Source organism: Bidens hawaiensis, unplaced genomic scaffold (genome assembly GCF_021521415.1).
Source record: "Bidens hawaiensis isolate Kalapana, Puna unplaced genomic scaffold, B.hawaiensis_p1.1 tig00013943_1, whole genome shotgun sequence".
NCBI lineage: Eukaryota > Viridiplantae > Streptophyta > Magnoliopsida > Asterales > Asteraceae > Bidens > Bidens hawaiensis.
The window spans coordinates 485,140-506,510 of NW_027492193.1; the positions used below are offsets into that span (position 1 = coordinate 485,140).

Sequence of the window (21,371 nt, forward strand, 5' to 3'; positions counted from 1 at the left end):
ATTTAAACTTGGATGATAAGGAATAAGTCTTTTTTTAGTCCAAATATAAATGCAAACATATAACTAAGTGGATGACATAAACGTCATAACGCATAATAGAGATGTGTTTGGCCTAAATAATAAGTGTATCTTTCTAAAACAAATATTATAACTAGATATGTTTGCCCTAATAAAAAGTGACCATGTTCTATAATAATGGGTCACTTTTTGATTAAAAAATATTAACAAAACTAATAAAAATACCCTTTTTATACATTTGGGAATTGTAGCTAGCTTGTATAACATGTACCTATACAAAACCAAACAAAAATAACATGAAACACTACATACGTAAATAAATTGATTCAAATCGTGATCTTCAACAAGAGCTTGAATTACGCCTTCTTGTACAATCTTTTGTTTAGTCTTCAACGAGAGCTAGAATCACGTCTTCTTGTATGATATTTTGTGTAGCCTTCAATGAGAGCTTGAATTGCATCTTCTTGTACGATCCTTTGATACACGAATGAACAAACTAATGTTGACGGTTGTGGCTGAGGATTCATGTTAAACATGTGTGGGTCTCTTAAAACACATTTTGTGTCTCTACTAAAGAGTCTATCTTCCATGATACAACGGCCAAAGTAGTATGTACTGTCGGGAAAGGTCACGCGCCCAAGGTACACTAGATAAAAATTGAAGTGTTTGAGTTTGTGATAAATTTAACGATGCGGAGAATGAATCAAGAAGAGAGTATCCCCCCCCCCCCCCCCCGCCCTTTCTTTCTCTTTACGTGTGGGTAAGTGTTTTTCTCTTCACCAATAATTCTTGTATCGATGTTTTTATTCTTATGTATCTTCTCATGTTTTATAAATGACACATAAAAGCCTACCAGAGTTATAAATAGATAAAAAAAAGTCTCACTTAATTAGATACTTAACGGTATGATAAAACTAATCAAGTAACATAAAGAAACTGTACTTGGTAATTTATCTTCAATTCACAATATGAAGAGCAGAAGAGTCTCATTAATAATTTAGCTTAACTAAATCTCCAATCATTTTATTTTAAATTTCAAACAAAAAGAGCCCAACATTAGAAAGAGAGAAAGACACAAGAATTCTCAACAACTTTTTAATCCCTTCACGGGCTTCATCACCAAATATTTAAGTACTCATAAAAGTTTTTAAACACCCAACATATAATGACTAACAATAAAAACACCCAAATTCAAACTTATTCATAATCCTTGATCCCATGCCATCGAGCCTTGGATCATCATCGTCGTTGGGTATGGGCCCGACATACTCTTGGTCTTCTCTAGATCGTTGGTTGCTAAGCCACCATTACTAGGCACTAAGGCACGTATATAGTGTTAAGTATACTTGGAATACTCTCATAAGGTGAGGTCCAGTAAAAAAAATCTGCGTTACTGTAAGAATAAAATGTATAAAACTAGATTGTTTCACTCTCAGTTGATGGTTCATATTAATATAATTTTGTTTTTCCTACATACAAATATGTATGTCTCTGTACATAATAAACCACTAAACTGGATTTTTATAAAATTTTAAACTATTATTAAGAACTATTAAATCATACACCACTAATATACACATCTTAATATTATTGGGCTAGAAGCCCTTTGATTTTAAAATTATTTATCGTTACCTATACAAGTGTAGATTGTGTGTAGTGTGTAGATAATATCACCTACTTACACATATGTAGATTATATATATAAATAAAAGTTGTTTATCTTTTTTTCTTTTTTGTTTCATGAATGACAAAATATTCGTTTGTATCAATTTATATTATTCTATAGTTTTTTTAAGATTGAAAAAATAAATTATTCATATTGTTTAGTCATTAGTGCACGCCCTGCTTGCGGTGCGCACATATAATATATATATGTGTGAACCCTTGGGTGGGCAAAAGTAAAATTGCACTAATTTTGACGTTATTTTACTAATCAAGTGAAAATAACGTTAAAAGTGGCGGAAGGTTAATCAGGCATCATGTGGTGGCGTTGATAGCCGAAAGATAAGGTCGTTGAAGATTACAAGACACGTGCTTGAAGATAAAGAGATGAAGCTACTGCCAAGGGGGGAGTCTGTTGGTACATGATGTCAGTAGTTCAGTGTCTAGTGTCTGTAATCGAGTCGTTTGGATTTGAGTTTGTATGTAAGCGAAGTTGCTAACAAGTTCGCTGATATAGGCGAACTTATTAGACAAGCGAAGTTAGGGACAACTTCGCCTGAACATGCCAGGCGAAGTTGTCGTGATATATATGTTCTAGGTTACGGCTTAGAAAAAATAATAATTCAACGAGTTCATTATTCAGAGAACGAGTCAGAGAGAGTCTGTTTTTTGGTGATCTTTGTATCACGTGTTTACGGTTACAATATAACGTGTTTGTGTTTATTGTAACGTGTTTAATCGTTTTGTCTTCTACACTCGTAACGTCTTACGTAGGGATTCCGCACCTACATAGAACGAGATATCTCGTGTAGATCCGGCTGGGAACCTACAAAGACATTTCGCAACATTCGAAGCGACATCCCTTTTCATCCCATTCCACCAATAGTTTGCTTTAAGATTATGGTACATTTTGTCGCTCCCGGGATGCATCATGTATTTCGACTTATGAGCTTCGCTCAAGATTTTCTCACGCAATCCTCCAACAATTGGTACCCAAATTCGGTTTCCCATTCTAAGAATACCATCATCACCCTTTACTAACGAGTCAATGGTGCCATTACGATTTTCATTAGAGATTTGGTTTTCGTTGATCGCTTGAGTTTGAGCGGATTTGATTTGGTCAACAAGATCGATTTGAAGTTCTAGCATTAACACTCGGACTCTTTTGGGCTTTTCATGTTCTTTACGACTTAAGGCATCAGCCACAACGTTGGCTTTACCTTCATGATAAACTATTTCGCAGTCATAGTCGTTGAGTGTCTTGGAGAAAAAACATTGAGTATAGGTCGAATCACTGAATCGGATCAGAAATTCGGTATTGGAGACTTCCATACAATATTTTATAAACATACGCGGATCAATAATTATGCCCTGACGCCACCCCGAGGCCCGTTCGAAATTTTGCCAATATTTCCAAAGGGCTATGTTCACCGAGCCGAAGAAAAAAACTAAGTGTGGGTCAGACCACTGAATCGGATCAGAAATTCGGTCTTAGATACTTCTATACAATATTTTATTACCCTAAGAAAGAATCGGATCAATAATTATGCCCTGACGCCACCCCAAGGCCCGTTCGAAATTTTGTCAGTATTGCCAAAGGGGTATGTTCACCGAGCCGGAAAAAAACTAAGTGTGGGTCGGACCACTGAATCGGATCAGAAATTCAGTCTTGGAGACCTCCATACAATATTTTATAAACATACGAAAGAATCGGATCAATAATTATGCCCTGACGCCATCCCGGGGCCCGTTCGCAATTTTGCAGTGTTGCCAAAGAGGTATGTTCACCGTGCTGGAGAAAAACTGAGTATGGGTCGAACCACTTAATCGGATCAGACATTCGGTCTTGGAAACTTCTATACAATATTTTATTACCCTAAGAAATAATCGGATCAATAATTATGCCCTGACGCCACCCCAAGGCCCGTTCGAAATTTTGTCAGTATTGCCAAAGGGGTATGTTTACCGAGCAGGAAAAAAACTAAGTGTGGGTCGGACCACTGAATAGGATCAGAAATTCGGTCTTGGAGACCTCCATACAATATTTTATAAACATACGAAAGAATAGGATCAATAATTATGCTCTGAAGCCACCCCGGTGCCCTTTCTAAATTTTTCAGTATTGCTAAAGGGGTATGTTCACCGAGTCAGAGAAAAACTGAGTATGGGTCAAACCTTGAATCTGATCAAAAATTTGGTCTTTGTGACTTCCATACAATATTTTATAAATACACGAAAGAATCAGATCAATAATTATACCTTGACGCCACCCCGGGACTCGTTCTAAATTTTCCAGTATTGCCAAAGGGGTATGTTCACTGAGCCAGAGAAAAACCTAAGTATGAGTCGAACCACTGAATCTGATCAGAAATTTGGTCTTGGTGACTTCCACACTATATTTTATTACCCTAAAAAGAATCGGATCAATAATTATGCCTTGACCCCACCCCGTGGCCCGTTTGAAATTTTGCCAGTATTGCCAAAGTGGTATGTTCACCGAGCCGGAGAAAAAACTGAGTATGGAGCAATCCACTGAATCGAATCAGAAATTCGGTGTTGTAGACTTCCATACAATATTTTATAAACATACGAAAGAATCGGATCAATAATTAGGCCCTGCCGCAACCCCGGGGCTCGTTAGAAATTTTGCCAGTATTGCTAAAGGGGTATGCTCACCGAGCCAGAGAAAAAACTGAGGATGGGTCGAATCACTGAATCGGATCAGAAATTCGGTCTTGGAGACTTCCGTACAATATTTTATAAACATACGAAAGAATCGGATCAATGATTATACCCTGATGCCACCCCGGGGCCCGTTCAAAATTTTGCCAGTATTTCCAAAGGGGTATGTTCACCGAGCCGGAGAAAAACTGATTATTGGTCAAACCACTGAATCTGATCAGAAATTTGGTCTTTGTGACTTCCATACAATATTTTATAAATATATGAAATAATCGGATCAATAATTATGCCTTGACGCCACCCCGGGACTCGTTCTAAATTTTGCTAGTATTGCCAAAGGGGTATGTTCACCAAGCCGGAGAAAATACTTAGATGGGTCGAACCACTGTATCTGAAAAGAAATTTGTTCTTGGTGACTTCCATACAATATTTTATTACCCTAAGAAAGAATCGGATCAATAATTATGCCCTGACGCCTCCCCGCGGCCCGTTCGAAATTTTTCCAGCATTGCCAAAGAGGTATGTTAACCGAGCCGGAGAAAAAACTGAGTATGGGTCGAACCACTGAATCGGATCAGAAATTTGGTCTTGGTGACTTCCATACAATATTTGATTACCCTAAGAAAGAATCGGATCAATAATTATGCCCTGACGCCACCCCACGGCCTGTTCGAATTTTTGCCAGTATTGCCAAAGGGGTATGTTCACTGAGCCGGAAAAAAAAACTGAGTATGGGTCAAACCATTGAATCGGATCAGAAATTCGGTCTTAGAGACTTCCATACAATATTTTATAAACATACGAAAGAATCGGATCAATAATTATGCCCTGACACCACCTCGAGGCCAGTTCGAAATTTTGCCAGTATTGCCAAAGGGGTATAATAAACAATTTTTTATAATAACAAAGAAAAAACCTAAAAATTATAACAAAAATCAAACTCAAGAACAAAATAATAACAACAAATACCAACAAATATTATAACAGCAAAAGAAAAAAAGTCAAATAATAAAAACAAAATATAAATAAGCAAATACTTATAGTGTCCCATAATCGAAAAATACGAACAAAAAATAACAGCAAACACCTATAAAAATGAACCTAATGATAACAGCAAATTGGTTCTCACTGTTTTCATGTTAACAATAAAATGTATTTAATTATGTTTCTTTAATTATAAATATATTTTATGTAGACATTTATATTATATTATTTATATTATGTAATCTTAACTTTTAGTAAATAATTGTTTTTTATAAATAATAATTGATTAAATAGTTTATGATTTCACAAACACACCTGATCATCCTCAAATCCTGAATCCCTATCAAATATAGAATCCGTTTTTAATATATATTTTTCTCGCTATCGTTCTTAATTAGGATTTCTCTTTGGTAACTCTCGAAGAGCGTGACTCATATTTTTCTTATCGATTCTTATCATATTTGCTTAATTGATAAGGTGAGTAACCCATTCCCCTTTTTTACTTATTTTTAATCATTTTGGGGGCGTATGCGTAATATCATATTTATATATTACTTAGCATTCACATTAGCAAATTGTTAACCTTGTGTGCATATCAATTATTTGTCTAGTTTGTTACATGTCTAATTGTTTATTTGATCGCATTTGGTGAGGTCTATCATAATCACATTAATAGTATGATCATACGACCATCGTAGTAGCCAAAGCCCACTTTGCAAAGCAATGGTTTTACCGACACTCATTATTTGCTCATTGGCTTTATTATTTATCTCACAATGGACAGTTTTGCATTTTTTATATTATATTATATTTAAATTGTTGATGTTTTACTCACTCAACCTTATGTTGTAAATCTACTTTATTTTATACGCATATGCAGGTTTTCGTTTGAATTGATTTCAAGTTAGTGAAGAACTTAGTGATTATTTAAGTTAGAAGAATTTATCAAGTCTTATGTTAAATTTGAATTTGTTTGCTTTCATTATAAAGATTTTGTACTTTGGTTGTTTGGATTATTTAATTTAAATAAATTGATATTGTCACATTTAATATTGCATGATAGTATATTATGAGCTGTGAAATATCGGTTCGCGCCCCGAAATTTCCGTCTTAGATGGGGATGTGACATTCTAACGAATAAAAGAATCAAGAAATGTGATGATCTTCAAACTAGAATAGCGATGAGCACAACAGAACCCTAGACCTCTAAAATCACGAGAGAAACTGAAATTTAAATAATATCTCACTTACCCAATATATTTATATACTCTCTTTGTAACATAATTATAAACAAAACAAATGGGCCAAGCCTTCAACCACAATAATAAAGCCCAACTGTTGCAGCCTGCTACAAGCCATCCAATCCATTCGACTACAAGCCCATCATTTTCGTTTAAGCCCAACAGCTCTCAACCCACTATGCAGCATCCAGCCCAACTTATTTAACACAGTAAAACCAAAAACAAATTAGAACATTTATATAATAAATTTTTTGATTATTGAATTGAATTTATTTTAGTTTCAACATTAACATTACTCACAGGGCTCTATGGGTCAGTGAAAATAAGTTATGGTTTTAGGCCCACGTTTAATTAAGGCTTCCAAGTAAAAAAAACACATAATATATAGATATATTATAATGGGTAAAGTATATTCAAGTAATGTATTGTGTAATGATATGCCTTGTTGATAATAAATTAAAGGTCGTGACTTCAAAACTTGTAATAAAGAATCATTTTTTCCTTAACAATTGTCATGAAAATGCCACAAAATCTTATTTCGATTTAGACCACTCATAAATTACTGTTTGAAGATATAAACCTTTATCCACCACGTTAGTGTCGTTGATTTGCACACAGTCCCTTTGTTAACTTAGCTATATATGGAATACTTGGTTATTAATTAGAAGGATCACGTAATTTCAAAAAAACTTGATTTCATATGCTAGGTTAATTATTCACTTTCATTTTACACTCAATTTATATTATATATATATATATATATATATAACCTGATTAAATTTTTCACTTTGCGTTAAACTCTATTTATATTATATCTATGAACTTTTACAAAAATAAATATTTACATATTATACTTTTATACATTGTTAGAATATATTTCGCAACATATTTGTTGAAATCCAAAAATCAACAACAAATCGTGTTTGTTAATGAAAAGAATATAAATTTAAATGTTATTATTAACATATTATACTATGTATATTGTTGAAGATTGTAAATAAAAAACACAAATAAAAATCTAATATGCTTTAAATTTAAGAAGACATTTTTTTATTATTAAATTATAAATATATGCTTAAAAGTTGATCCATTTTTTAAAATAAATCCATTTATCTATATAAATTTATAAAGTATAAATATATGATTTAAATCTATCTATTTATTTTTCGGTTAATTTAGTAAACCATACATATATGTGTTAAATTTTAAGGATAGTAATCACTTTCAAATATTATAAAGTTTATCGTATTTAGTTTTTTGGGTTTTTTTTTATCAATGATTGCTTCAGGTTTTTATGGAACTTAAATTTGATTATAACGGGTTAAAAGTTGGTTAATATATCGTTTGGTACAAATTAACTACATTTGACTCAAATTTGTTACGGGTGAAAAAAGGGTAATCTGAATATTTTTAAAAAATTGAGAATGCAAATAGATTTATCATAAAACTTGTTACGGGTTTAAAGTTTTGACTTGAAAATGTAAAAAAATGAAAGTTAGAATTTTAAATGTGATTGAGTTTCGAATTTAGTTTTAAGAATAATTTTTAGAAATAGTCAAAAGATTCAGGATTTTGCACATTGGGTATTTTTCCCATGACTATTAAAATTTAAGAGAAAATGACAAACACTTCCGACATGTGACCTCCAGGCCTATCAGTGCTTTTAACTTTTATCAAATTAGATGCATTTGTGTTAGCATTAACTTTTCCTTAAATAATGATCAGAATGTTGTATGTGAATCATGTCGTACAAAACTCAACTGAAGCAAAACATTCACAAAATTGAACGGGTTAACATGTTATTTTTTTTGTTAATTGACGAAGTCGGGAAGTCCTCGTACTTATCAAAAAAATTTTATGATATAACTCAAAACTATTATTATATGAGAAATATTTTTTGAAATTTGTTCATAACTAAATTTAATAATAATAATAATACACCACAGCCACCACACACATTTTACAAATATCTACAAATGACAATTGGTAAAGTCGATATGTTATGTCCGATTAATATCGACAATTACCATCGCCGACCAGAATAGCAACCGCCGGCCGTGATCAGGTTCCGATCACTTTGCTTTCTTTACTTAGTTGTACTTTGTTACCCATTTATATATTTATTACTCGTTTTAGTAATTAAATTAACTTAAATAGATCACCTGTCAAGTTCTTAAAACAGGTGCTGAATCTTCCGGTCAACCGCATACACGTGACAATCTTTATATTTTTTTAAACGGCAGATAATCTCAAGTGTAAAGCTACCCTTTCGGGTTTATATCTATGGTCGACTTCTCAACCGCCGTGAGACCGTACTCTTGATAAACCTTCGCCCTTTGTCAGGTATCACTACTAGAAAAAGATATGTTTTTCTACAACTGAATTCGTAGGAAATTTGTTGGAAAATCCAGTTTCTAACAGTTTTCCAACAAAAAGTTACGTCGGAAAAACACATGCTTGAAAGTCGTTTTCAACGACTTTTCTTACAAAATTGCTAAAAAACATGTGGTTGTAAACTTCCTCCAACTTTCCTACAAAAACTATTTTGACTTAACATAATGTTTATTAGATAATGTTGTAGCAAAGTTTAAGCTTATTTTTTTTTGTTGGAACTACTTGTCGTAGGAAAGTTTTGTGTGAAAATGACTTGTTTTCTAGTAGTGTAATAAAGCCTCGACTCGTCCATTCACCCAAATGTTCTTCGAACTAGCCCAAGTAGGAATCGAACATGCATGTCTGCTTTGATAGGGCAGGCGTCTTGTCACTAGACTAACCTCTTAGGACACGTGGCAATCTAATAAAAACCATTTCATTCAAATTCCACTTTTAATTCGAATTTAGAATTCCTTGGGGATTTTATGATGTATATATTGTAGTCTATAACCCAAAATCAAACAAATAAACACATCGGATGCAATTGTAGATGAAGAAATTGGAACCTGGATCAATCTCTGAGTCGTCTAATCATTATGAGATAAACGTATTTATGGGTTACATACAATGATTTATCGGATTAGACAACGTGATATCGATATATGAATGTCGATGGTTTTGTTTTTCCACATGAGCCCAAAATAATTAATTAATTAATTAGCCCATTAACTTTATACTTAAGCCCATATTATTACTAAAACCCAAATATAAGATCCAATAACAAAATCCAAATAACATCAGTGTTAAACGAGTCCGTACTCCCACGTCACCTAGCTCGATTAATCAACCTGTTACCTCGATCCAGTAACTAAAATATTTCGATAACACTAACATTACCAACATTTCCTTTAAGGGGTTCCTCCGGGGAGGTCTCGGGTTTTATACCTTGGCGCGTCAAGAAAATCAGGAAGGTTAAAATCCCGTCACATGATTCGAACTTGTGTAATGGTTATTGACTTATTGGAGAGCTAAAGGCTTATACTTATCATTAGTTTTTTTTTTCTTTTGTTGCAGATATTATAGATTGAGATGAAGGTGGTGGTAAGAGAATCGACGATGGTGAGGCCAGCGGAGAAGAGACCGGCGGTAAACGTATGGAACTCTTGCCTGGATCTCATTGCCCCCAACTTTAAAACACTTCTAGTGTATTTTTACCGGCCGAATGGTGCTACCAACTTCTTTGATGCAAAAGTGATGAAGGACGCTTTAAGCAGGGCGTTAGTTGCGTTTTACCCGCTTGCAGGACGACTTAAAAAAGGCAAAGATGGTAGGAGTGAGATTGATTGTCGAGGACAAGGCGTGTTGTTTTTGGAGGCCGAGTCCGATGGTGTTATCGATGATTTTGGTGACTTTGCTCCCCAACCGGAGTTTTTGAAACTCTTTCCCATATTAGAAATTGAATCGGATCCTTTGCTCATCTTGCAGGTAATTAAATAGGAGTGTAAATCGTATCGGGTTGTCGGGTTAAATTCTATAACCCCGACCCGACCCATATACTTATTCGTCTTGTGTTCGGGTTGTATTGCGGGTCAATCCATTTTATGTTCATTTCCGAATAAATAATACTTATCGATATAGTAAAAGTTTTAAACAATCCAATTCATATCAAACCTTTTTGTATTTTTTTGTTATTTTAAGTGTTTTGTGTATTTATCTCTCATGCTCGATAGTAGAATACACGAACGAGTAGTATAAAAGAATGGACTGATAGAACTATAAAAATAAAAGTGTTAGGAAGTGAAAAGTAGATAAAAAGTTTCAAATATATATATATATAATACTAGTTTAAAAAGTTCATAGCTATATGAAGAATTTACCTCATACCAAACAGACCCTAAACATCAAAAATACTTGAGATTAAATTTTAACACTTTTCATCTCTAAAATCAAAATATTAACTTTTTTCAAAACTTTTAAACGTGTTAACAGGTCAACCCACTTTTTAAAGGGTCGTGCTCAGGTTGATCTTTTTTTTAAGAAAACGGGCCGTCACAGTTAAAACAAGTTGTGTTGGGGTTGGGGTCGTGTCAACAAATCCAAAATCTTTTTTTGTTTTTCGTTGTCGTGTTTAAGTTGTATCAGGAATTGCTGCCCAAAACTGACATGTAACTGACTAACTGTTATTGAAATAGTTAGGTTAGTATTTGTTTGTTAGTTTGTTAGTAGTGGTTTTAATAACAATTACTCTTTAAAGCAGGTAACTTACTTCAAATGCGGTGGTGTTTCGCTAGGAGTCGGTCTCCACCATCATGTCATGGACGGGATGTCTTCGACTCACTTCATTAACACATGGTCCGAGATAGCTCGTGGCCTTGACATCACTCTCCCACCTTTCATAGACCGGACCATTCTACGTGCACAAGACCCACCACAACCCGTTTTTGACCACATTGAATACCACCCCGATCCAACAGTCCCAACGGACGAAAGCAAAACAGTCTACTCAAGTTTCAAGTTAACACGAGACCAACTCAATGTGCTCAAAGCAAAAACAAAGGAAGCTTACGGTAGCACAATCAAGTACAGCACTTTTGAAATTCTCTCGGGCCATGTTTGGAAATGCGTGTGTAAAGCTCGCGGTTTGCAAGACGATCAGACCACCAAGCTCAAAATTGCGGTTGATGGACGGACCCGCTTTCAACCACCGCTTCCACCTGGATATTTCGGTAATGTTATCTTCACAGCCGCTGCTATAGCCACCGCTGGCGAAATTCAATCGAAACCTTTCTGGTACGCTGTAAGTAAAGTCCATAATGCTTTAGCGATAATGAATAACGATCGTCTAAAATCACTACTCGATTATGTGGAACTACACCTTGATCAAAAGCCCGAGGATTATAAGTACACGCATGTTCAAGTAATAAGTTGGACTAGTCTACCGCATCAAGGCGCTGACTTTGGATGGGGCCGGCCCTTCTACGTGGGCCCTGCACGACTCCCATCACGAGGTAGATTTTGTGTGTTACGAAGCCCGATAAAAGATGGGAGCTTATCAATCGTCATCGGGCTGGAAGCTGAACAAATGAAGCTTTTCAGCAACTTGTTATATGCAACAATAACTAACACTTTTATCAGTAGTTTATAGTTTGTATATATTTATTTGGTCTGTATTATTAATTTGTAAGTTAAAAACTTATGCTCTAGTGTGCACAGGACAGGTATAGTGTGTGTATATATATATATAATTATATATCATGAAATACTTGATGCTAAGGTGTGATGAGTTGATTACATTTATTTTGTGGGATCTTTTGTTTGTGCAGTTAAGCTTTTTTTATTTGGGAAAATCATCAAATTAGCAATTTTGATTAAAAGAAAACTATCAAAATAGCCATGTAATTTGTTAAATTATCAACTAATCCTTTTGACGCAGGAGTAGGGGTGAAATCGAGTTGAGCCAAGCCCGAGCTCGGCTTGTTTAACTTACACGGAGCTCGAGCTTGGCTCGTTTCGAGCTCTATTTTCAAAGCTCGAGCTCGGCTCGTGAGCATATTTTCAAGCTCGAGCTCAGCTCAGGCTCGACTCATGTACTAACTATTAATTATTATTTTTTATACTTTTAACTATTTTTTATATATTTTTTTCTATTAATAATTTTATGTATAAAATAATGTATATTATTTAGTAATTTTTATTTATTTTTTCATAATATTATATATACTAATTAGTAATTATTAAATTTATATTTTAAAAATTATATAAATGACAAACTCATTTAGGCTCGCGAGCCGGCCTGAGCTCGATAAGTGAAGCTCGGGCTCGGGCTTGTTTATTAAACGAACTTACTTTTAGGCTCGAACTCGGGGACGGGCTTGATTATGCCCGGCTTGATTAAGCTTTTTCACAAGCCGGTCTCAAACAGAAATATTCATTGTTTTCTCCTTGTATCACCTCTTCATATATAGTTTTCTCTTCTCTTGTCTTTTACATTCTTTCTGAATATTCATCTGTTCTATACAGAAATATTCACTGTATAGACAGATTCGAACACTTTTCGTTACGCTCCAACTAACATCGAATGTACCAGAATGTTTTCAACCGTAAAACAAACGAATCATAGCTCGTGAACCTAGAAATTCCGGGCAGGCCCTTTCATTGTACTTGGTTACATATGCAACAATTCTCAAGATTCTTTTTTTCTGAACTAGTTGCATTTGATTAATCTATGACAGTATCAAGTAAGACAAGTTACATAGGTGATGTTTGTTTTTTAAGATAAAAAACTGTCTGCAATCTGATTTCATCTGATTTTATGTCTGCAAATTAAAGATGTGATCTGAAGGTCTGCAATCTGAAAATATAATACTGTTTGTTTTATAAACTGGATATCGTCTGCATAAGCTGAAAACTAGTAACCTATCATATATATCACAATAGATAGAAGTCATTTAACGTTTGTAGACTGCTAAAATAATTGGTAGTGGTGTACGGACTGTGGAAGTGGGTGGTGGTGTACGAACTATGGAAGTGGGTGGTGGTAGATGATTGTGGTAGGCGGTGAACGGTGGTGATGGATGGTTGTGGTGGGTGGTGGTGGTGGATGGTGGGTGGTGGTGGCGGAAGGTGGGTGGTGGTGGTGGTGTCGGACAGTGGGTGGTGGTGGTGGCGGTGGACGGTAGGTGGTGGGTGTGGTGGTGGTGGCGGACGGTGGGTGGTGGTGGCACACGGTGGGTGGTGGTGGTGGTGGTGGACATTGAATGTTGGTAGGATGATAATAAGTGTGAAGATGTTGAATATTAGCTTCTTATTTAAGACAACATAAGCAGTTTTCAGATCTTTTTCTTTTTTTTAAACAAACTGTCTTCAGGAACTTATGTCTGCGCGCCCGTTGACATAACTCTCCTGCAGACCTTTGAAGCAAAAACAAACACAACCATAGTTGATAGTCTAGTCCATATATTATTCACTTGTGAATTTGATATATTAATCACAAGATATAATTATAACAAGATTCAAAAGAACAAATATAAATCATTGGTTTTTTATCAACGGATTCATATTCGGTATCATAATTATATGATCATAAGTAGCATTCATATATAATCTATACCATCACCCCAATACTTAAGAAAACATTTTGAATGATGAAATATTCACAACAATCACATTAGCAATTTTAATCCAAAGTGCAAGTTTCTTTAGCAAATCCAAGTGTAGATGCCTTGGTGTTGTATACAACCCTAGTGTTCTTTTGTTGATAATTCCCAATAATACCAACCTCCTCTTCATCCGACAGCCTAGCGATCGCTAAACAAACTTGAGACGCATCCGCCTTCGCAAAATAAAAAATCCCGGTCACATCAACGGTAAGCATAGCATCCGTCCCTAAATGCATTTTCATAGTCGGTATATCAACTTCTTCGTAAGCCGAGAGGTTAAAACAAGTGTCTAGTATTGAAAAGGCGGGCGCTTTAGGATAACCCGAAAACTGTTTTAGAAATTCGGTCTTGAGCGCGTTGTAGACCGATGGTTTAAGCCGAGTGATTACTGTTCCGGAGTCTATTAGCATCTCATTTTTACCAAAACTTGAGTCTTGTAATGGCACCCCACCAATGCTGATTCCAGTGAGGTTAAGAAAGTAAAAAGTTGGCATCATTGTGTTGGATATTAAGTTAGTAAAAGTAAAGGGTGTAAAGTTCTTGTAAAGTGAAGTGTTATCACCTAATATTAATGACCCTGAACCCTCATCAGTTACTGAAGGTAAACAGTAAGAAAACACACCTTCAAACACATCATAAGTTTGTGACACTACTGAAAAACCACTTCTTCCAAGCCCCATAAGCCCGGACACTCCGCCGAACAATCCATCGTTGTCCCGTCCGCAACCAAACACAAAATCCTTGACCAATGTGGTACCAAGTACAAGGTTGTCATTGGCTAAATCGCCACGGGTGTATGACCCATCCCCATAGGTAACATAGTAGTTACATGTAGTGGAGTTAAACCCGCAAACACCTGAGCTACCGGTGGCTGATGCAAGATCTTGACATGTTGTGGACTTGCATAGCACCGGTTTGTATGCAGGTGATTGCGAGGGGTTAAATAGCGGTTCTTGTTGATTATAACAAGAACTGCAGGGTTCACACTGAACCCATGTTAGGTCACTTCCAGTATCGACGATTAGGGTTACATTTCGACCGCCTAATGTAACGGTCACAATGTAGTTGAGAGTCTGGAGTTTGGCTCCAGAAACAAGTGGGATTTGAGATTGTGAAAGTTCTTGATTAAAGCCTTTAGAAAGCAAGATTTTGATTCTTGATTGTAGCGAATGGACCCAAATTTGATCCGAAAGTAGGTTTTTTAGTAGTCTTTGGTTCCCATCTGATCTGGGTCTAGAGCAATAATCCCTGTTATGCAATTCTAATATTATTGCATTCTTTTCTGTTCCTGCATGGACAAGAAAATGAATGTACTTTAAAGTTTAAAACATTTGTTTTAAAACCGGACCGTTCTTGTTCTTACTGGTTAACTGGTTGGACTGATTTCAAAAACCGAATAACATTATAAAGAATTTAAAGTTATACATATATATAAACTAGCAAAATTCCCCTCTTATGGTGTGCAGCGGAAATTTGGTTGGTATCCGTTTGGTGCATCATAGTATCAATACATTGCCTAACACTTTAAACGTACAGACGTTGAACCACTAAACCGAGCAAAAACTAGACGTATAAACGTAAACCTTTGCATGAGCATTGCAACGTGTTAACTCATAATTCAATCAGATTTGAATTGATATAGTATATAACAACAACACTAATAATAATAGTTAAATAAATATACAGTTAAGAATTTATTAAAATTAAAAGTAATGCATAAGGATTATTTTGTACTTTCATTAATACTCTAAAGGAAGAAAACATAAAAATGTGACATGCTCCGGAAGGTTGTACATTGAGCTTGTAAGTATATACCAAAAGAAATAAAAGGTTACTTAAATCAATCAAATAGCACCATATCCCACTAACAATCAATCAAATGAAACCAAAATTGAATAGTAAAGTGTGAGGGGACAGTATTTTAACATATAAGGTTAATTTGAAATAAAATATAACAATACATTTATGTTTTGTTTGAATTTGCAATATCAGGGACATCCGATAAAATTGTAATGATACAGAGAACATAGTTTTTAAATAAATAAAATATAAAGTTTAATATAGTACATAGGTATGTTAAAAGAAAAGAAATAAAAATAGAACTTAAGATTCGGTTGGGTTCTAAAACGCTACTTTAAACCACTAATCATCATAAAGATTTTGACTTAAAAATTACTAAACAAAAGATTATCACGGACGGTCAAATTTTGTATGCAATGGTTACACAAAAATAAATAGTAATAAAGAAATAACCGCGACCAGATTTACAGATTAACAACGGATTTTGCCCACAATCACATTTCCGATAGACCCCCAACAACATATTAAAGGTCATCCACAACAACCTTTTTGGGACGAAATATTACTGACTGTAATACCAATGGATTTTAACCGATGACTCCTTTAAGGTTGTTCAAAATGGAGGGGCTTTTCTAATATGTCGGTCTAATTGGTTACGACGAAGTGGCACTCAATAACCCATCGGTCATTGTAATATATTTTTTAACATTTTTAATTTTTTGATGAATAAATTAAATTTTAAAGTTGGTAAAGTGTACGAATGATAAAAATAAATAAGGTAAACCAAATAAAAGAATTAAGTTAAATATAAAATATACTTAAAGAAAAATCTACCTAAGGTACGCTATCGAGAAAAGTCGATGATCCTGACCGTTGTCTCAACAGATCTTGCATCGCCGGTGTGACGCGTCTCATGTGCTCTTGATTATCATCCATAGCCTTCCGTACAGTATGGAGTACTTATCCTTTTTTCTAGACCAAAAATTACTAACTTTAAAGCAACACTTCTGTCCTAACTTGTATTTTAGGCATGCAAAGCTAGATTCTCGTATAAATCTATGACTGTGTCCTAGTTTTCATACACCCTAAAGAATAAAGACCCATACCGCAGTTTACAGAAAAATGTGTGTATTTGCCAAAAATGGTGTATGAAAACGATTCTATGACTTTGTCCTAATTATTTAACTGGCTCTATAACAGTCAAGATAACCTATATACTATAATGAGACACTTGAAACTAGAATAGATATATAATCAGATAATCACTTTTAGAATGCAATCCAAAAAACCAGTAAACCAAAAATATATGTGATGTTGAGTGCTCACTTGTTCTTTGAGGGAAGCAATTTGTTGTAGTTGTTTGTTGTTGTGTCCACTTGAGTTTCTTCAAAGTGAGAACCTGCCTATCTCCATCGCTATAAACACCCGTGATGGTGGTGGTGATAGCGGTGGTGGCCGGAGGAGCATGTAAAATGAGAAGTGTAAAGATGAAGATATGGAGAAAAAGTGGCATGGTTTTCTACACAAACACAAATGGTTTTTTTTTTTTTTTGTGTTAAGAATCTTTGAAGGGTTGGAGGTTGGCACGAGAACAAAAGAGGAAGGGTGGCTAAAGAGTTGAAGGACCCCACTTTGGTTGCATGAGAAATTATTGAGGCTTCACATGCACATCTGCATTTACTTATTGGAAAGGAGAAAAACAAATAATATGTTAAATTGGTTGGGTTAGTTTCTTTGATAGGTGGGACTTCATCAGCTTGTGATTTTTCAACCATTTTTATTGGTTTCTTATGGGTGATCTTGGTTGAAAAAGACTGCCCCTTCACGGGATCAAATGCCCCCATACCCTTATGTAGATGCAATCATACATCTTTATAACTAATAAATAAAAAATTCTAAGGGACATATATAGTGCCGGCTCTAAGAATTCACGTGTCCTGACCGAGCAGGAAAAAACATATCACTTAAGTCTAAACATAATAAATAATGTAAAGACATGTTTTTATACACCGATGAACTTTATGTCAATAAAAATAACAATTAGCAAAATCATGGTATTAGATTGAGTTTATGACATCCAGATAAATAGGCTAATAGCTAATTGATTTGTGAAGCTCTCCTATCATTCTTGATAGCGAATTGATAGATCAACTCTTTGTAGTTTAGATTCTTTAATATTTCGTTCCCGGTAGCTATCATCGTCAACCCGCTAAATCTTTCTTAGGGCATTGTGGATCGTAAATAAGATTTCAATAAATATAATTTCTAAAAAAATATTTCTGAATATGCTACCGTGACTACTGGTGTTCAAAATTGACTTTGTTGTTATCCCGCTTATTTGTTTCTTTAACATTTATTGATTAATTAAAAGTAATAGGCTTTTTTCAATTTATAATTGTTTTTGTGTAATCTAAAAAAGTAGGTCTAAAATGTGTTTGGGTATTATAAAACTAGTGGGATTATAAGTATTTTGGTATTCTATATATATTTAACATTAGGAATTTTAGAAAAAATTTGTGCTCCCAAAAATACGTGCCCCGAACGGGCCCCACATGGCACCCTTAGAGCCGGGCCTGGACGTATAATCCCCACCCCCTCCTTTTTTTTTCTTTTTCTCGTCCAAACTAATATGGTAAATATTAAGGTTTTGGGTTTGTGAATGTCTCATAATTTGGTTTAAAACTATGGGTTAAATGTTGGAGAGTGATATTGTAATGTTCGTATGCTAAGCATTTGTTAATTGCGGTCCTTGGGGAAGACTAATTAACATGAAACATTTAAAGCATACACAACACAATAATGAATTTGTGTTTAGACAAATTTATGGAAGGTTTTCATTCAATCTGAGGAAATGATAGAACTTATGAGGATCTTAAAACGACCTCAAGGTTTGTCCTAGATGGTGATTTAGAATCCATCTAAGTTTGTGATGGTTTGATAACAGCCTTATAATTATAACAAGTTTAGCTTGAACGCTAGTAAGTGGTGAAAGCTTACACTAAGGCATGTGTTGATCTATGAGTAAGCATTGATGAACTCAATGATACAAAGACATGGTCTTATTTAAATCATGAGTGTCGAGTTCATCCTAAGTAAAGTAAAACAAACTATATCAAGATGCCAAAAAAAATGTAGGGAATAAGTCTTTAAGAAACAACATTTCTTTACCACATCCAGAAATTGGATGGTGTTATCCAGTAACACTTAAATGTTAACGTGTCTTGCATTTAAACTTGGATGATAAGGAATAAGTCTTTTTTTAGTCCAAATATAAATGCAAACATATAACTAAGTGGATGACATAAACGTCATAACGCATAATAGAGATGTGTTTGGCCTAAATAATAAGTGTATCTTTCTAAAACAAATATTATAACTAGATATGTTTGCCCTAATAAAAAGTGACCATGTTCTATAATAATGGGTCACTTTTTGATTAAAAAATATTAACAAAACTAATAAAAATACCCTTTTTATACATTTGGGAATTGTAGCTAGCTTGTATAACATGTACCTATACAAAACCAAACAAAAATAACATGAAACACTACATACGTAAATAAATTGATTCAAATCGTGATCTTCAACAAGAGCTTGAATTACGCCTTCTTGTACAATCTTTTGTTTAGTCTTCAACGAGAGCTAGAATCACGTCTTCTTGTATGATATTTTGTGTAGCCTTCAATGAGAGCTTGAATTGCATCTTCTTGTACGATCCTTTGATACACGAATGAACAAACTAATGTTGACGGTTGTGGCTGAGGATTCATGTTAAACATGTGTGGGTCTCTTAAAACACATTTTGTGTCTCTACTAAAGAGTCTATCTTCCATGATACAACGGCCAAAGTAGTATGTACTGTCGGGAAAGGTCACGCGCCCAAGGTACACTAGATAAAAATTGAAGTGTTTGAGTTTGTGATAAATTTAACGATGCGGAGAATGAATCAAGAAGAGAGTATCCCCCCCCCCCCCCCCCGCCCTTTCTTTCTCTTTACATGTGGGTAAGTGTTTTTCTCTTCACCAATAATTCTTGTATCGATGTTTTTATTCTTATGTATCTTCTCATGTTTTATAAATGACACATAAAAGCCTACCAGAGTTATAAATAGATAAAAAAAAGTCTCACTTAATTAGATACTTAACGGTATGATAAAACTAATCAAGTAACATAAAGAAACTGTACTTGGTAATTTATCTTCAATTCACAATATGAAGAGCAGAAGAGTCTCATTAATAATTTAGCTTAACTAAATCTCCAATCATTTTATTTTAAATTTCAAACAAAAAGAGCCCAACATTAGAAAGAGAGAAAGACACAAGAATTCTCAACAACTTTTTAATCCCTTCACGGGCTTCATCACCAAATATTTAAGTACTCATAAAAGTTTTTAAACACCCAACATATAATGACTAACAATAAAAACACCCAAATTCAAACTTATTCATAATCCTTGATCCCATGCCATCGAGCCTTGGATCATCATCGTCGTTGGGTATGGGCCCGACATACTCTTGGTCTTCTCTAGATCGTTGGTTGCTAAGCCACCATTACTAGGCACTAAGGCACGTATATAGTGTTAAGTATACTTGGAATACTCTCATAAGGTGAGGTCCAGTAAAAAAAATCTGCGTTACTGTAAGAATAAAATGTATAAAACTAGATTGTTTCACTCTCAGTTGATGGTTCATATTAATATAATTTTGTTTTTCCTACATACAAATATGTATGTCTCTGTACATAATAAACCACTAAACTGGATTTTTATAAAATTTTAAACTATTATTAAGAACTATTAAATCATACACCACTAATATACACATCTTAATATTATTGGGCTAGAAGCCCTTTGATTTTAAAATTATTTATCGTTACCTATACAAGTGTAGATTGTGTGTAGTGTGTAGATAATATCACCTACTTACACATATGTAGATTATATATATAAATAAAAGTTGTTTATCTTTTTTTCTTTTTTGTTTCATGAATGACAAAATATTCGTTTGTATCAATTTATATTATTCTATAGTTTTTTTAAGATTGAAAAAATAAATTATTCATATTGTTTAGTCATTAGTGCACGCCCTGCTTGCGGTGCGCACATATAATATATATATGTGTGAACCCTTGGGTGGGCAAAAGTAAAATTGCACTAATTTTGACGTTATTTTACTAATCAAGTGAAAATAACGTTAAAAGTGGCGGAAGGTTAATCAGGCATCATGTGGTGGCGTTGATAGCCGAAAGATAAGGTCGTTGAAGATTACAAGACACGTGCTTGAAGATAAAGAGATGAAGCTACTGCCAAGGGGGGAGTCTGTTGGTACATGATGTCAGTAGTTCAGTGTCTAGTGTCTGTAATCGAGTCGTTTGGATTTGAGTTTGTATGTAAGCGAAGTTGCTAACAAGTTCGCTGATATAGGCGAACTTATTAGACAAGCGAAGTTAGGGA

General features: G+C 34.5%; 2 protein-coding genes across 2 annotated transcripts; one reads left to right on the forward strand and one right to left on the reverse strand.

Annotated features, from left to right (window-relative positions):
• Positions 1-8,615: 8,615 nt before the first annotated feature.
• LOC143545411 (shikimate O-hydroxycinnamoyltransferase-like) lies at positions 8,616-12,185 on the forward strand. Its single transcript, XM_077037319.1, has 3 exons — positions 8,616-8,652; positions 10,035-10,445; positions 11,218-12,185. The coding sequence occupies exons 2-3, from the start codon at positions 10,050-10,052 to the stop codon at positions 12,103-12,105; spliced, it is 1,284 nt and encodes a 427-aa protein (XP_076893434.1). The 5' UTR covers positions 8,616-8,652; positions 10,035-10,049; the 3' UTR covers positions 12,106-12,185.
• A 1,943-nt stretch (positions 12,186-14,128) lies between these two features.
• LOC143545394 (aspartyl protease family protein At5g10770-like) lies at positions 14,129-17,597 on the reverse strand. The gene is made up of 2 exons (XM_077037306.1): positions 17,246-17,597; positions 14,129-15,407 (listed from the first exon to the last, which is right to left on the reverse strand). The coding sequence occupies exons 1-2, from the start codon at positions 17,430-17,432 to the stop codon at positions 14,137-14,139; spliced, it is 1,458 nt and encodes a 485-aa protein (XP_076893421.1). The 5' UTR covers positions 17,433-17,597; the 3' UTR covers positions 14,129-14,136.
• Positions 17,598-21,371: the final 3,774 nt, after the last annotated feature.

Bases quoted from the DNA above. Each gene is read 5' to 3' on its own strand.
- LOC143545411 (XM_077037319.1), top strand. From the start codon at position 10,050: ATGAAGGTGGTGGTAAGAGAATCGACGATGGTGAGGCCAGCGGAGAAG. The intron at 10,446-11,217 runs GTAATTAAATAG...TCTTTAAAGCAG, and splicing joins ATCCTTTGCTCATCTTGCAG to GTAACTTACTTCAAATGCGG.
- LOC143545394 (XM_077037306.1), bottom strand. From the start codon at position 17,432: ATGCCACTTTTTCTCCATATCTTCATCTTTACACTTCTCATTTTACAT. The intron at 15,408-17,245 runs GTGAGCACTCAA...TTGTCCATGCAG, and splicing joins TTGCTTCCCTCAAAGAACAA to GAACAGAAAAGAATGCAATA.